Here is a 16,634-nt window from a genome sequence, read left to right on the forward strand (position 1 = left end):
GCTTAAAGCTGTGTCTAGTAACAGTTTAATCCTCAGTGTAGGCAAGCCACTAGAGTCTGAGTAGGATGAGCAAAGACTTCATTTACAGCTTTCTTTAAAATTTGTGATGTACCATTTATATTTGCATGTTACTCATTGTAAGCTTTTCCAAAGACTGAGTTTTATAAACATTGTAAAGATTTGATAAGTTATGGGCTGCTTTGAAATGTCTATACATGTGCTTTATGGAAAGGAAGGTTTAGTGAGAACATGTTAAAGAGCTGTTAAACTTGCTGAATTTTATTAAAAAGCTATATTTTAAACTTTTTTTTTTACTTTCACACTTAAATACTTTTTACTAAAATAACTGGATAATGTATAAATGAATGATTTGTGAAATAAATGGATTTTGAAGGTGTCTATTTTTTAATTTGGGAACCAGAGCTATCTGTATCCAGGTTGCAAGTTTCTGCATTGCATTTGACTAAGTATGAAAATAAAGTGTAGATATGACTATATCCCAATATCATTTTAGACGTGCAGATGTGACTTCAGAGCTTCTTTATATCGATGTGCAGAAAAATGGGTCTTATAGAGTTAATGTGCATATATACAATATCAAAGAAGATATATTCTAAGAGTCTGCCTAGCTTCACCGAGATGCTTTCTCTCTCTCCCTGTTTTTTGTTTTGTTTTGTTTTGTTTTTAGCTAAGACATATTATATTATTCAGAAGCCAAGTTAAATCCTTACTCTTTGATGGTTAATATTACACGACAGGAAACTTTGTGACGCACAATGAAAAGATTCTACCTGTGTTATAAAATGCAATTCTTGTGACTCATTCTTCCCCCCTTTAACTCTCCAAATCCTAACCTAGAAGAAGGAGAAAATTTGAAAAGATGTGAAAAGGTGATTCGAAAAGGTGTGTTGGTGCACACCTTAGGTTAGTGGGCTCTTCACAAAAGAAAAACGCTCTCTTTTAAGCGTGATTCAGGCTGAAGTGAATGAATTCCTGTGCCTTTCCGTTGACTCTCCAGCAGCCCCGGGGGGAAGGGGTTTAGCTGGTCCCTGCTGGCTGCTGCGGGGCTGTTGGGCCATTAGCCCTTGGGGCGAGTAGTGAAGCGGCCCCGGGGCCGCCTTCCTCCTGGGGCTGCAGCTCGGGGCCAGCCCTGGTGCTGCCCGGGGCTCCTGGTGCTGCCCGGGGCTCCTGGCGCTGCTGGGTGCGACCGCAGCCCCGGGCCTGGCCTCGGCTGTCCCTGCGCCGGGGCCAGCGCTTCCCTTCAGCCCGCAGGGACGGGTGCCGGATACAGACAGGGAAGGGGCTGTGCTCTTTCCTTGCTTGCTCGTTCCCTTTAGAAACCCAGATTCCCTGGCTGTAATGGGCATCCCCCTCACAGGCACTACACCCTTGGGCAGGCGTTTGCCTCAGCCTTTCTCCCCTGTCAACTCGTGGTCCTGAGCCATGGTCATCTTCACTGTAATCTTAGAACTGCATCAGTTTTTCTCTTTAATTTATGCAGATGATAAATAAAGGTTACACTCTGCTTGTCACAATATAATAGTTCAAGAATTAAAGTCTACAACAAAATGCATATATGGATATGCTTTGATACGCATCAGCGTGTTTGCTGTTTTTATTCTCCCTGCTGTAGTGAAGATTCCCTTCCCCCGTGGGCGTCCTCAGCGCCTGGTGGCGGTTCAGCCATCAGCGCCTGGTGTTTCCTCGCCTCCTGTGTTTGTTTGGCCTCGGGCTTCGGCGCTTCCAAGCTGGTGTCTCCGCGGCGGCGCCACCCTCTTACGGCTGTCACCGCTGCCTCGCGGCGGCGCTTCCAGCGGCCTCGTAACGCGCCGCTTGGGGAGCGCCGCGAGTGCCGGCCCGGGACGGCCCCGCGCCCCCCGCCCCGCCGCCCACGCGCGGGAGGGCGGGTCAGTGCGGAGCCCCCCTCCCCCGCCGCGGCCCGCGCTGCCCGTGGGGCCGGGGGGGCCCGGGCCGCGCGCGGGGGCTGCGCCGCCCTGCGCGGCGCGCGCCGAGGAGGCGGAGGCAGCGCCCGGCGCAACATGTCGGTGTCGCTGCCCGCGCCCGCCGCCGCCCCGCGCGCGCAGCCCAGGAAGGCGGCGGCGGCGGCGGCAGCGCCCAGGAAGGCAGCGCCGCGGCCGGCGGAGGAGAAGGCGGCGCGGAAGGCGCGGGCGGCGCCGGCGGAGCGGCCCGGCGCGCTCTCCAGCTCGTGGCCCTGCTCCTCGCCGCAGCGGCCGCCGCCGCGGAGGCCCCCGGCGGAGCGGCCCGCCCGGGCGCAGCCCGCGCCGCCCCCGGCCCGAGGCCGCGCGGCGCCGCCGCCGCCCGCCGGCAGCCGCTCGTGCGAGAGCCTGGGCGCGGCGGCGGCGGGCGAGGCGGCGCTGCGCTTCTCGCTGAGCCTCCCGCCCGACGCCCTGCGCGTGCTGCAGCGGCGGCGCAGCGCGGAGCGGCAGCGCGCGCCCAACGCGCCCCGCGCGGCGGCGGCGGCGGCGCGGCGGGGCGGCCGCGGAGACCTGCGCGCCCTGCTCAAGATCTCGCTGCTCAACGACCGGCACCGCTACGACGACGAGGAGTACGAGGAGGAGGAGGCGGCGGCGGCCGGGGCCGCCCTGGACGAGGGGCTGGTGCGCAAGTGCACCGAGTGGCTGCGCGGCGTGGAGAGCGCGGCCGGGCGCGAGCGCGGCCACGGGCGCGACGCGCTGCCGCCCGCGGGAACCCTGTGAGCGCCACGAAGAGCCGCGGCCGCCGAGCCGGGGCGAGGAGGGCTCGGGAGACGGGGGCGATTCCTCCCCATCCTGCTCCTCCTCCTTCCTTTTCTTTCTGTCTCTCTTTTTTCTTTTTTTTTTTTTTTTTTCTTACGACTTTTAACTACTTTATAAGACGCGCATAAAGGTTTTGTACATTTGTATATAAAAAACTCGTTTTTATTTATTCGAATAAACGGCCGCACCTTTGTGTTGCAGTAGCTGCCGCTCGGTCGTGTTTCGGGCCGCTTTGAACGCGCCGGGCTGCGCTGCAGGTGCCTTCGCGCTTCGGGCCCCCGCTCTTCAGGGCAGCCCTGCGGAGCCCCCGGAGCTGCCCGCGCGGAGCGGCGGCGCCGCGGGGGGATCCTCGGCGCGGCGGCGAGGAGCGGGGCCGAGAGGAGGCTCGCTGGGCGCCTTGCCACCCATCCCTCCATGCACGCATCCAGCTCTCCAGCCCTCCATCCACCATCCCTCCATCCCTCCACCCATCCATCCACCCCATATCCACCCGCCGCACGGGGCGCGGGAGCACGCGGCCGCCAGAGGACAATAGGCGCGAACAATGGGGCGCGAGCGGGCGGGAACAATGGGGCGCGCTGCCTGGGAGCGCGCGGGGGGTGTCCGGATATCCAAAGGGAGAGGGGGCCGGATACGCCCCCTGCGCCCCGCTGAATCCCGCGCGGGGCCTCGGCGCCACCCGAGCTCTGCGCGCGGAGGCTGCGGCGCCCAAGGAGCGTCCTGGGGACGCGCTCCCGGCGCCGCTCCCGGGCTATCCCACTGAATTCCCCAAGGGAATGAGGGCAGCTAGTGAGTACCGGCTACGGCGCGGCAACCGTTTTGCAAATAAAGGGATTTGTGAGCCTGTAGGGCCGCGTTACACCGGATTTATCGAGCAGAGTAAAGCGCGATTTAGGCTACAGACTGGGAGCGACGCGTTTCGTTCAGCTGTGAACTGTCCGCCTTGGCGGATGTTCCCGCGGGCTGCTCCACTAGATTCTGCGGCATGTGTGTTCACGGCGACTTTGGGTACCACCATAACGTGTTACGTTTTGTACGCTCATTTTGCTCCAAGTCGGATTAAACGTTTTTCTTAACCTCAGAAATGACAGAACAGATGCTTTGGGAAAAAAAAATCAGCTAAATGACGTGATGCAGCCACTAAAAAAATAACGAACCCATCTAACACTGATGTAAAGCACCCGTGTTCAAATCCTGGTGCTTGAACTGTAGCTGAGCTTGTGTTTTGGGGGAGACGTTGTTTTATAAAGGAGCAGCTTTGGCTCCCATGTGTCAAGTTATACCCAATATAATCCGTATTTCCAATTGCAAAGAAAAGAGATTCACTTGTTAAAGGATGAAGTGTTAAAAAAGTTTACTACAAGCTGCTTTGTCCAGAGTCTGAAGCACAGCAGAAAATTCAATAAATATGAATGAACAAGAGCAGCAAAACCAGTTAGTAGCAGGAGTATTGGCAAGAAATTAAAGGGGACAGCCAATTTTGACAATAAAGGAGGCTAGAAGAGCTTATTTGAAAGCTTGAGAAGTGCATGGGTAGATTTTTTTTCTAAATGATTATTTTGAACAAAGATACTCCAAAATCATGCAGCTAAGATCTTTTGTACTGGATAGTTCATTGTGCATAAAAACTGGAAACGGCCTGAAATGGGCCTTTAGATTTTGCACTGGATATTAGGCAGCACTGAGCTCTTTAGAGTCACAGAGCTTACCTCCCCTTCACTAAAACTTAACATCAAGATTTGTTGATTTCAGAATTTACTTTCATCCTCTCTTTTAATGTCAAATGATGTTGCTTGTATTCTGAACGTATCTAGACCATAAAGAGACCATAAACCTCACGTGACATTAAAAAGGACAGAAAACGTTATATACAACAATGACAGAAACAACAACAACAGCAACAACTTTCCTGAACTTTGGAACTTTGCATGTCACTTACCTCTAGGTAATATATATACATTTTTCAGTTAAAAATAAAACTGATTAATTCTTGTACCTCAAAACTGTAAATAAATTAAACGTAATAAGATGGGTTACTTATTAATGTCTGGAATAATAGATGTCTAAGCCCAATTGCTGGCTTTAAAAGACCAAAACATTTGTGAAGACTCTGGCAGTGCTGAAAACCCTCCATCTACCACACCGTGTTTTTGTTTTGTGGCATAGCTCCCACCACCTAAGCTCCATTATTTCAACTGTACGTCAAGAGAGATGGTGACACTAACTAATCGGGTCATTTTCTCACTGAAAAGACTGGGAGTCCTTTGAAGCACCAAGGACCAAAACTCTGATTCGACCACCACAAGGGCCTGATTCCAGGAGACTTCAAGACACGGTGTGGGATGAGAGGGCAGCCCCATGAGCCCGCGTGTGGTGGCTTCCCATTGCAGCGCTGCCCCCCACCGCACACTGCGGTGTTTGGATCGTCTGGAGTGTCCCCGGCCTCCCCCGTGTGAGAACACAGTGGTAGGGAAGCAGGAGCAGCAAACGAAGGGTGGCCCTGTGAAACAAGGCTCTGGGCTCCTGTGCTGCACCCCTGCGAGTGAAGGTCAAGAGAACTTTGCCATGGGCTCTGCAGAACCTGCCTGATCCTTTTCTAAGATGCTGTCCCACAGCGCTCTCAACTTAGGATTTCCGAAGCTGCCAAAAGCTCCTGTATGAGTATCCAAAAAAACTATTATTCTGTACTGATGAAGAGATTAAATGTGTTCAGGAGCACTTTTCAGATGCCATAGATGCATCTTGCCATAACAACCAGCAGTCTGGCCAGAATTGCTACATTTGCTTTTACAGGGTATTAGATATCCTCAGGGAGCCTTGTAAAGGGACTTGTGACTTCAACTCACAACATTTTCAGCTGCTGAAAGAGAATTATGAGCATCTGGAGCCATGGAATATTTAAAATAATCAATATTTACTTCAGGGTAGATGATAATTCCCCTTCCTCCACAGTATGATTTACAGTGAAGAAACATACTCTAGGCCTCTTGTCTATCAAATACCGTCCAAGGTACTGCTGTTTCTGAGCTAGCTTTGAGAAGCTAGACACAGGTTAACTCCATACTCCTCCCGCTGAACAACCCCATCTAGATTCAGCCTGGAATATGTGAGAAGACTCAGTGACGCACAATTTCCTAGTGCCAGTGATGAGAAAGAGTACGCCCTGAATCAGGGTAAAGTGCAAATTCCCTCCTCAGAGACATAGCTCACCAATAGTAAAATCCTACAATGTGATTTTAGCATCTAGCACTAAGTACAGCCAGTCCTGTAACTCACCCTAAAAGGAAAATGTGGAGGCCTGCTTCAAGGAGAGCAGGACAGGATGCCTCGTTACTAGATAACCAACCTCAAGGACACCAGTGCAAGTTTTCTTCAGCAAACAAGGAGAAAATTCTACTGTTCAACTGCTGCAGGACTGAGAAGCTGACTGGATAGTCTCAGTATAAGCCTTTAGATTAGTGGTTTATTCAGTAACGATGCTTTGCATGCTTGTTGGCAAATCAGGTATTTTATCCGGGACAGTACAGTATATAAGTTTTATCTAATGCTCAATAAAAGGCTTCTGGTTCTTAACCTTGATCCCCTGCTCTTTAATGCTTCCACAGGAAAATATAATGCTATTGAATAAACCAAAATTTAAAAATTCAGTGTTGACGAGACTTTCTTTGGATGGTCTATGTTAAATGGATGGTCTGTATTAAGCCCTTGTATAGACTAGCTAGAAAGTTGTGAGTGAGGCAAGTAAAACCGTGTTTGGTACTTGAATGCACCTTTTGTATTCTAGAATGAACAAATATTAATAGTTTTTTAGAAAGAAAAAAAAACATATCATTTATAAGACTTTCATATATAGCATACCTTAAAGTCATTTTGAAAGTATTGTAGTTCGTCAGGATAAGAATTATGTTTTATTGTGTATTTATATTACATTTAATTAAAGGAAAATGAAGTAGAAAATGATAAAATTACAAAATTAGTATCTTCTCCAATTTGAAATTGCACATGCATTACTGTACAGCTTTTATACTCTCTTGTGCTCTGCTTCATCCAAACACTCTTAAAGCCCCCATGGGCACTACTCCCCGTGAGCTGTAAAACAGCCTCATCTGCTCCTCAGCTGAGCCTAATGGATCCTAATGGATGGGTGGACGGACAGACAGATAGATGGACGGTAGTGGTAGGATTTGGCAAGTGGACTAGGAATGCAGTATCTTAATCAGCAACACTTTCCAACAAGGAGAGGGAAGGGCTGAGCTTATTTGTGTTTGTTTGTTTTCTGGGCTTAGAGATACTCTCTGTCTTCATGCTGCAGAAATGCTCCACTGACCCAAGGGATGGTTTCACAGGGAGAGGAAGAGCCTTTGAGAAGCTCTTGCTCTGATGCTCTCTGAAGGAAGATTCACCATTTCACGGCAGCCAATTACAGCAATATTTGAGATCCAGCTGACATCTGCAGAGCAGCCAAGGCTCAAGTGATGCTGATTTCCTATAATTTCTGCTAGCTTGGTCGGCATCAAAGCTAACGCTGTGCAGGAGGTTGCCTCCAAGACATGGGAAAGACACAGTTTTTCTTTTCACTTCAGTAAAAAACACCTGCGGCAATAGCCTTTCAACACAGCTGTGCTGGTAGTTTGTTACTGATAGATTCCCTCACCGCTTCTAAGCATATGGGGAAAACGTTGTGCTACTATATGAGTAACCTTAGGGGCAAGGCCGTCAAATGCATATGGTGTGGAGTTATGAGCTTCAACGTGTAGAGTTCAGAGGAAAGCCCTTGCTACCCAGGAACAGCAACAGTAAGATGATGCCACAGGCAATAATCTGCTGATTTTACCCTGCCTCAACTTTTTTTGGAAGCAGATTTTAAAAGTTGATTTTTTTTCTTTGCATGACAAAAAGTTGTGGAATAGCTTGAAGATTTTTCTTTAAGTGAAGATACCAAAAGCGGGCAGGGAGCTGCCGCCCCTGGCAGCTGCCTCGCTTAGCGCGAAGCAACGCGGATTTCTCTAGTTTGAGTCATTTGCGTTGTTATTAAGTGTCCGCTCGGAGCGGTCGCTCTCCTGAGTGCGTCCCCAGCAGCCGACGAGGTAAGGGGGGGTCTTGAGGCGAGCGAGGCGAGAGACAGCGGGTTTTTTTTTCGGCAAAGTAGTTGCCGAGTAAAAAAAATACACACGGGAACAGCGCTACGCGCCGGAAACCTCGGTATCTAAAATAATAAAAATAAATAAATAAAACAAAGTCAGGTACTAGTTGCTATTTGAATAAAAGTGAGAATAACGAAAGCAAAATCCCCAGGAAAGGAGACTACGCAAACAACAGAAGAGCCAAAGCCGCCAAGGATTTGCGAGTGCCCCAAGGCCAAGGGGAGCGGGTCCGCGGGAGCCGCCGCCACCCGCGCGGAGCTCCCGCTTCTCCGCGCCCCGGGGCCGCCACCCGCAGAAACGGCCGAGCCCTCGCGAGCCCCCGGGCGAAGCGGGCGGGGAGCCGCCTGCTGCTCCCGCCGCGGAGAAGCGGCCGTTGGGAACGCGCCGCCTAACGGCTCCCGGTGGCCGTTAGGCGGCGGCGCGTCCGTTAACGCGCGGTCGCCTCCTCGCGCCGGGCTGCGCTCGGGGCCGAGCTGCGCGCTGGCGGGGGGACCCCGGGACGGCGAAGTACAGCGGGGTTACAGGCGACAGCCGCGCTGAGGCTGTGTGACCGCGGCGGGGTAGCCCCCTGCTCTATTTACAGTCGGGTTTCTCTTGCCAGGGAGACTGTAATGGTTATGGCAACCAGCTTACAGCGCTACCGAAAGAGTGTGTTTCCTCCAATTCTGAATACTTACCTGCCACCGCCTTGCAGGAATCAGGTAATATTGCTCAATTAAAAAAAAAAAAAGTTGTGTCTTAATTAATTAATTTTAAACACAGTCTGTGTAATGAATTGTAGCTCTGTGAAGCACTTCTATTTACTGACTGGTTCCTGCAGGCCTTAAGAGGTGCAGCCAGTTCACTAGAAGCTTCTGTGGCACTATCACACTCCGCTTTTTTTTTTTTTTTTTTTTTTCCCGTGGTGACTCGCGATGTGACTTCCCATACAGCTCCTGCTAGTGAACATGCACCTATCTTTCCCCCTACCTTATTACCAACCCCTGCATTCAGTACCAAGCTTCACAGCAAATGAAGTGTCAAAGGTTGAATAACTCTTTTCTCAAAGACTGTTGTGGGGGGCCGTGTGTCGTTAGGATTTTTTTTTTTTTTATTAACACCATTTGAAGCCTTGAACAGGTCATGAGAGTAATTTAGCCAAGTGGGCTTTCTTCCACGTTAACATGCTTTCTCCAAAACTCAGGACTGGCACAAATGTCCTGCACAAACATTAGTGAAGGAAGGCTGTGGAACACTGTAGTTAAATGTTTGCTATGACAGTATTTTGTACTGGCCACTATATTAAACCGTGTATTCTGTGCAGAGTTAACTTTTCAGTTTATAGGTGGTCATTGAGTTGTTTGTCATTTTCAGCAAACTTTATATGGAATCTTTATGCTAGTCAACCTAGACTAGAAATAATTTGGCTTGCCAGATGTTTCTGGAGGATAATACATGAGATGCTGTTAGCAGGTGATTCTTATAAATTATGAATAGAAGAAACCTGCTAATCCCCAACTTTTGATTTCAAGACTTCCTATTTTTTTTCCCTCAGTATTTTCAATAAGCCTCTTGTCAAAATAAGAAATGCTTTGACCTGGATATTTTAGTGCTTGCCATAATGTCTTTAATTTAAACCTGGCAATACTGCAGGGTGGCAGTTACTGGGGAATAACAAATGCTGCATTTGTATTGATACCTTTTGGAGTGGCTATTGCTTCCTGAAGCGTTTGGGAAAGTTGACCGCAGAATATGGGCTTCGCATTCCTTGTTGCAAACCTTGTTACTGACCAGACTGAAAGTATGATCAATAAATTTTTTTTTGTTGTTGTTTTGCTCTTTTAGGCGTGGTGTTCTTACGAAATGTTATATTTGTATAGTGTTTCTCTTTGCTGCTCCTGCGAAATGCCTTACCGCAAAGCTGAATTAGCCCGTTTCTCCTTTTTTTTTTTTCTTTTTTTCTTTTTTTTCTGCATTTGTTAACAGCAGTGTAGTAAAATAAACTGGTTCATTGATCAGCAGAAATTTAAAAGCTTGCAGTTGTGGATTACTTGGAATCTGTTGGCTGCTTCTCAGGGTTTCATGAAATTCAGAAAGAAAAGCAAGCTAATGGTCTGTAGGTTTAGACATGCTAGTCAGGAATCTCTAACCCTACTGGCAAATTATTGGCATCAGCTGTTTGAAAAATGCTGAAAACTACAGGAATGGAGAGTTGAGGATATGTAGCTGTCAAAACTGCAGTGAGCTTGGCTAGTGAAAATAGAGGATCTTTGCTCCTCTGGTTTTCTTTGACTCGTGGCACTAGGGAGAGTTTCTGCCCACGGCTCTGTCAATAAATGCAAATGCGAGGTTTTGCTGTAAATTTCTCCATTACACCTGGCAGAGCTGAGTACTCAATTTGTGCTGCACTGAGCACCTGAAGGGCAAACCCTGCCTTGCACTTCTCTTTGCCTTGAGCTATTGCTGGTTAGAAGCAGCTGCGTACAGAGGAGATATTGGTGTTAGTCATATGCTAGCCTGTCTTCAATGTCCTTTAGGCAGGATTGCATAGGAAGTGGGATTTCGTGCCACCTGCCACTCACAAGTGTGTCTAAGTTATCTGCTGTAGTTCTGTGGTTGTGGAAAATACCTAGAGTTCCTTTTTAGGGTTATTGGTGTTGGTGTAATATTCATAGCCTTGCAATTTGTCTTCAGTTAACATAACAATAAAGAAAAAAGTAACTTTTCTTTTTTTATTATTTGAATGCTTCACATCCCCCATTGTGGCTGTTTTGTTCAAAAAATAAGGGGAGGTGAAGGGTGGAGAAAGAGAGTACATCCTAAGTACAAAGGGAGAAGATAAAAGCATCAGCCCATTTCTGTACCTCCTACGTAATATTGCCATAGTAACAAAGAACTGAATGTAGCTGTTCATCACACACTGCTGAGGTAAAGCAGACACTATTCATATTCAAAGGAATATTAGCAAAATATAGGTTTTTCAGGTGTCAGTAATGAATTAGGAAAAAATGATCTCCCCTACACTCTGTAAGCTAATAACGAAGTATCAGTTTTCTAGGAAGGGAGGACAATTATGGCATTTAGCAAACATTAATTATGCTGTAAATCGCATCATTTTATCTTCCACACAAAGCCATGCTGAACTGCCAAGTATAGTCCCAGATAATATATTCTACCATTAAATTTACATGAGACCACCAGCTCCCTCTTCTTCTGTCTCATATATTTCTGTAATGGCAGTTGCTTTTGGCTACACCCAAATATTTGTACTGCAGTATTCACTAGTTCTGTTTTGATCCCGATTAGCGTACATATGGGTAAAGCATCTATGTATTCAGGACTACACAGTGATTCCGGTGACATCTTTTTAGCTCTTAAACCACCTCCAGAGGGGGAATGAAATTCTATTTCAAGCCTGTGCTTCTGATTTACATATACATCTATATATGTGTGTGTGTAGTGTGTGTAGTACAGTGAAAAAGTAAACAGTTAAATTACTCTCAAGAGTAAGATTAGAGAAGAACAAAAAAGTGCACCCATTTCAGCGCACCAGTATAACATTTCCATGCTCTGGAATAAAATCTTAACTTTTTTTGACTTGTTGCTTTTTCTGTGTCCAGCATCAGTCTTTTCATGTTCCTTTGAGGAAAATACACATCTTTATTACATTATATACATTAAAAAGAATATATGTTACTTTGCACACATTCTTAAAGGCTTAAATAATATGACAATTAATTTGAGTGTCCCAGGCTGGAGTGACTGAAAGACTCATCCAGATAGCTGGCAACTGTGCAGCTAGTAGAAACGGCAGCTTTGGAGGCTGAACTAAGAGCGCCTCCAAGAGCCTGTTGGCAAAGGCCTGAGAAACACCGAAGTAACCGCCGTACGTAGACTACTCCGATGGGTGACTTGTGCTGCAAGTGACCAGCTGAAACTGCCACCAGAGCCTCTTCCTTCACTCCAGTCTGCACTGCAACCAGATAGTCCTGCTCCTTCTGGCAGCTGATGGAAGGTGATATGTTACCACATGCTGCCGTATTTTGTGATTGTGGGAAGAAGCCTGGCATTCTTTGTTTTGAAACAAACCCCAAACTTCTGGAAGTTAAACAGTCATGGACATTCATGCACACATGCTTCAATTGTGAAGTTCAGTTCCCTGCGCTAATGACAGGAAACTTCTAAAAATCCTCTGAATCACCATGTTCTAATGCTGTTAAGTATAAGGGGCCTGTTAGAGTTTCCATATGCCAGGGAAGACTCTTTTGTGTGTTGCCACATGGGATTTGCATTCCTGTTACAGACTGGCAAACCTGAGCTTTTGCTTCCTGAGCTTGGTAATAGGGTTTTTCTTGCATTTCTTCTGCTGAGGAATCTGTATGCGTGGGGGGAACAAATAAAGACCATGTGGCCCAGTCCCTTCTCATAGTTCGAACAGTTGCCTAAAAGGTATTTCATTGCTTGTCTGTGAGTAGTAAGTGCTTTTCTGTGAACCTGGTGTACCATGGAGCCCAGGTTTTGAAAACTGTTAAATTTTCAGGGGCAGGTTTGTACGTGTGGAAAGCTGCATGTTCAGGTGGTGGTAAGAAGGTAGGATTTGGAAGAGCTGACCCTCTTACTTACTGGGGAAATGTGTGAATTGCTGTTTCTCATCAGAGTAATTATAAGAGAAATCAAGGAATTTTAGAAACCAGTTAAAATCAGGACTCACCTTCCTGGTTCATGTATTAGGCTGAAGAGTTAGAGTCTCATGTGCATCTGCTTCTCCTGGTGTAATAAACTCACAGAAGCAAAATATTCTCAGTCTGGTCAACAGCCTGGCTGTTACATTGCCCTCCTGGAGGATAAAGGAGGTGGGTTTGAACTTCATGAAGAGGAGGTGAGTATGTTGACTACTAGCCTGTTGCGTGGAGCTTGCTGGTTTGAAGGGTGGTTCTCACCAGTAGATGACAGTCAAATGCTTCTGTTTATGAGGGGATGAACCATCCTCACAGAGATGGCTACATCAGGGTTTATACTGAAACACGTGAGAGTAGATTTGAGAAACGTTCCTCTTGGGATCTTACTGCTGGCTACTTTAGGTTTTTTGGTTTGTAATTTTTGAATGTCTGCAGCTGGGATGTGGAAAAAGGCCTTTCAGCAGCAATGAGAGCAGAACTTCAGAACTTGAGCTCTGTGAACACTGGTTTTGGTGTCTGACTTGGGCTTGTGCATCCAGTCTGTGCCAAAGGCTTGAGACTACATGAGGTAATGCTGTGGGCCCAGGCTCTTGTAATTTGTGTGCTGAGATTCAGATTGTTTTGCACAACAGAATCTATGAGTCTGTTTAGTCCTTTTTTTTTTTTTTTTTTTTTTTTTTTTTTTGCATTTGCAAAGTGAAAAGGTATTGAGGTTAGGACTATAATGTGTACTTGTATGATGTTTAAGTTCTTTAGAAACGTAGTCACCCCATCTAACACAATAGGAGAAATGAAGCAATATTGACACGAGGTAGCACTGGTTTGTGTGAATTCAGGACAGTATTTTATATACAGTAGGCAAATAATTCAACATGTGACTAATCCAATAAGAATGCTGGCACACCAATGAGCAGCTTCACGCTTGGGTTTAACAGTATGTCTGCAGTGACTTTGCAGCAACTGCATTTACTGGGGGCAAATTTTGGGTTGCATAGAAGAAGGATAGTACATTAACATATGTACATGACCATTCAGCTGCTGAACTCCTCCTGTTTTTCCTGGTGTCCACACTGGCATGCCGCTTTGTATAATTCAACTTTGTGTGATAGATTCTCAGATTGCCCCTGTTATTTCCTTTTCTTCCTTCTCAAGCACCCATTGATTTGTTGTTCATCTATCTTGAGACTGAATTCCCCTCGGAGGGTGCTGCAAGACCCATAGAAACTTCAGTAAAAATAAAAATTATGCTTACAAAACCTTAAGCATCTCAACTGGAGGGGTGAGTTGCACAAACTTAAAAGGAATCCTAGGTTTGTCTCATCTCAGAAAGTTTTTTGGGGGGGTCTTACTGCCTCTCTGTTTTGCTTTCTGTGCTTTTGCCGCCCTGTGCAGCCTTCAAGTCCCTTTAGTGCTGCACCAGGAATAAATTTCAGAATTGAGTGCGTAGGGAGTAAGCGAGTAGGGAGTAAGTTTATCTCTGTAGCCCTTATGTTTCTAGCTTTCCTCATGGCATTGACAGCATTTTGTATCTTTACAGTTTAGGCACTGTTCCTGCCAGCTTGGGGGCTGAGGGCTACGAGTTGCTGTTATGAGGCTCTTTTCCACTCTCTTCAACCTAATAGGAGCTTGCGGACCTTTCTGCAGGGTGGGAACAGCCGGGATTACGCGTGTTTGCTCGTGTCCTTGGTAGCAAAGAATTACTTACAATGCCAGTGGGTTTATTCCGCCTGTGAGCAATGTGCCTATTGAGCAGTGCTTTTGGTGTTTAGCCAAACAGATGGATTTAACAACTAACTGGGGGAGGAAGTTGTGGGGCTTTTTGTGTGTTTATTAAACAAAAAGTTCTCCTTTAGATGTGAGTCACTTCTATTTTACTGTCCTTTACTTGTTGGCCTTGTGTTGCATCTCAGTAGAAACACTGCATCAGTCAATATTCATTGCCTTTCCAGATCAGTTCTCTACATTTCATAGCAACAACTTGTTCCAGTGAGAGAGAGAGAGAATTTAAGTTGCACCAGAAATGTTCTCAACAATGCCAAGTATTTCTGTAGATGATGATTTCTTTCTGCACCGGCTTCAGTCTCTCCAACAGAAAAGATACAAACAGACTCTCAAGTGGCACTTGCTGGGACAGATGAATGTACTTGGTCATGACTGGTCCATGTTGCCTCTCGGCCACAGGTGTGGGAGCAGCCCTGAAGCACTGTCAGGAAAGCTGTATCTCGTGATTCGCTTTGTGGTGGTGGTTGATTTCTGTTCCAGGATGAGAGGATTGCTTTCTGAGGGGTTTGTTTCCTGAAAGGACTTCTACAAACTGTATGGGCCCTGGAAGTATCAGATTAAGCCAGAGCTAGATGCTGAACAGTCAATAGTTTAAAATGAACCGAGTAAGAAAGAACATTGTGCAGATGAAATTCAATAAATTGCACCAAGTGTTCCTGTATCTGGTACGTTATTTCCCCAAGGCAGAGCTGAGATCATAGGTTGCTGCAGGACAAAGAGCTCTCTTGTTTCATACTTATGCTACTAGATGACCCATTCCAGCCTAGATCTCAAAGATCAGAGCGTGTCAGTGTCTTATCCTGAACCTAACTGTTGTTCCTCTCTGGAATGCTTTCCTTTTACCAAAGCCTAGAGAAAGTCTGACACATCTCATTCAACCAGCTCTTCTAATGTAATGTGGTGTACAGTTAGGAGTAAAATGTAGGTATTTATGTGTCTCGATTCTGTATTTTTACTTTTTTGTGTGTTTAGTGATGTTTTGATTTTGTTGCTTTTTTGATGTTTACTTCTTTGTAAGATACTAATGGTAACCAAGTCTAGCTTTAGTGGGACTTCGATGAAACATTTTTAAAAGCTCATATTTTTACTTTTATCTGTCCTCTTAACAATGCCTGGATTCCTTGATATTCAATAAAATTCTTGATTCCATTCTCTTCCATTGCCTACATCCAACAGGTCCTGCCTCCCTGTTGTATCTGCCTGCCTGGTGCAACGGTCCCTTATACACTAGTGTTTCACACATGGCACAGGAGGGTTTACCTTGTGCAGGGGGGATCTTTGTGGTTTGCTGGCGCTGCTTGCAGGACTTGGGCTCTGGCCAGTACAGCAGAAAAGTGTCAGATACGTATGTTAACTTGTAAGTAAGTGTGTACAACTTGAATTCCAATTTCATAGGAGGTGCCTGAAAAACAGAAATAGACTACTGGTTTTTAGACTGTATGTTGCTTGGAAAAATGTGTTAAAGGACAGCTGCATTCTAGCTTTATTCTGGTTGTCTGCTGAAGTTAGACCTGAGTTTTATATCTAGGAGTATCAGCCCAGGCATGCACACTCAGTCACTACAAGCCTCACAGTGTTCATACCAATCCTTCATAGTTTGAAGTAGTTTGTTATCCAGTGTTATTGCTTCATAGTTGCAAAATGAAAACTATTTATTGTAAATAAAGTAAATTTAAAAAGGAGAAAAGTAATTTGCATACTCAGATGCACAAATTACATGTGTTTTATCAAAATTGTTAGCTGTATGTTGGCGCAGACATACATCACTGAAAGAATGGCAGGTATCCAGTATCAGGACTGTGCAGCTCCTCTTTTAACACTTATTTCTCTTTTTCCAGAATACTCATCAGCAAAAGGATGTCAAAGATCACAAAGGGAAAAAGAGAACAAATAAATCAACATTTAGTAAAGAAGATAAAGAAGGTATAATGAAACAAGCCCTGCTAGACCAGGTAATACTATTATAGCAGGTTATCAGATAACAGAAACTGCTGGATTTAAAGATTTCTAAGTAAGTAGCAATGAAAAAGCTCTGTTGTCCAAGGGCAGAAATTCCCTTTTTAGTACCTAGGTGCTAAGATGATTTCTGTGTTCGTGGAGTTCCAAGATCATTCCTTGGTCTAGCTGATAAGGGAACTGATTCTGATACAAGTTGTGGTTATTTTACCTGTATCTTTAGTTCATTCATTACCATTTAGTTCATTCATTTTTTTTCTATTTGTTTATCTCTGTGTGGACAAGAGGAAAAAGGTGTGGACCAAATGGCCTAACAGTGAAGGCAGTCTTCAAAATTC

At 46.0% G+C, this 16,634-nt stretch overlaps 2 protein-coding genes across 2 annotated transcripts in view; both read left to right on the forward strand.

Annotated features, from left to right (window-relative positions):
- Nucleotides 1-106: 106 nt before the first annotated feature.
- PRR18 (proline rich 18) lies at nt 107-2,717 on the forward strand. The gene is given in 3 exon segments (XM_088534841.1): nt 107-137; nt 1,634-2,032; nt 2,035-2,717. Coding segments are annotated over 3 exon segments (1,113 nt in total).
- A 5,794-nt stretch (nt 2,718-8,511) lies between these two features.
- LOC104578267 (T-box transcription factor T) overlaps nt 8,512-16,634 on the forward strand; it is a 56,266-nt gene continuing 48,143 nt past the window's right edge. Inside the window, exons 1-2 of the mRNA XM_088534832.1 lie at nt 8,512-8,601; nt 16,179-16,292. Of these exons, the coding sequence (XP_088390958.1) occupies nt 8,512-8,601; nt 16,179-16,292 (204 nt within the window). The remainder of the gene's footprint in view (nt 8,602-16,178; nt 16,293-16,634) is intronic.

Source organism: Tinamus guttatus, unplaced genomic scaffold (genome assembly GCF_059628265.1).
Source record: "Tinamus guttatus ecotype Peru unplaced genomic scaffold, ASM5962826v1 Tinamus_guttatus_pri_ptg000601l, whole genome shotgun sequence".
Lineage (NCBI taxonomy): Eukaryota > Metazoa > Chordata > Aves > Tinamiformes > Tinamidae > Tinamus > Tinamus guttatus.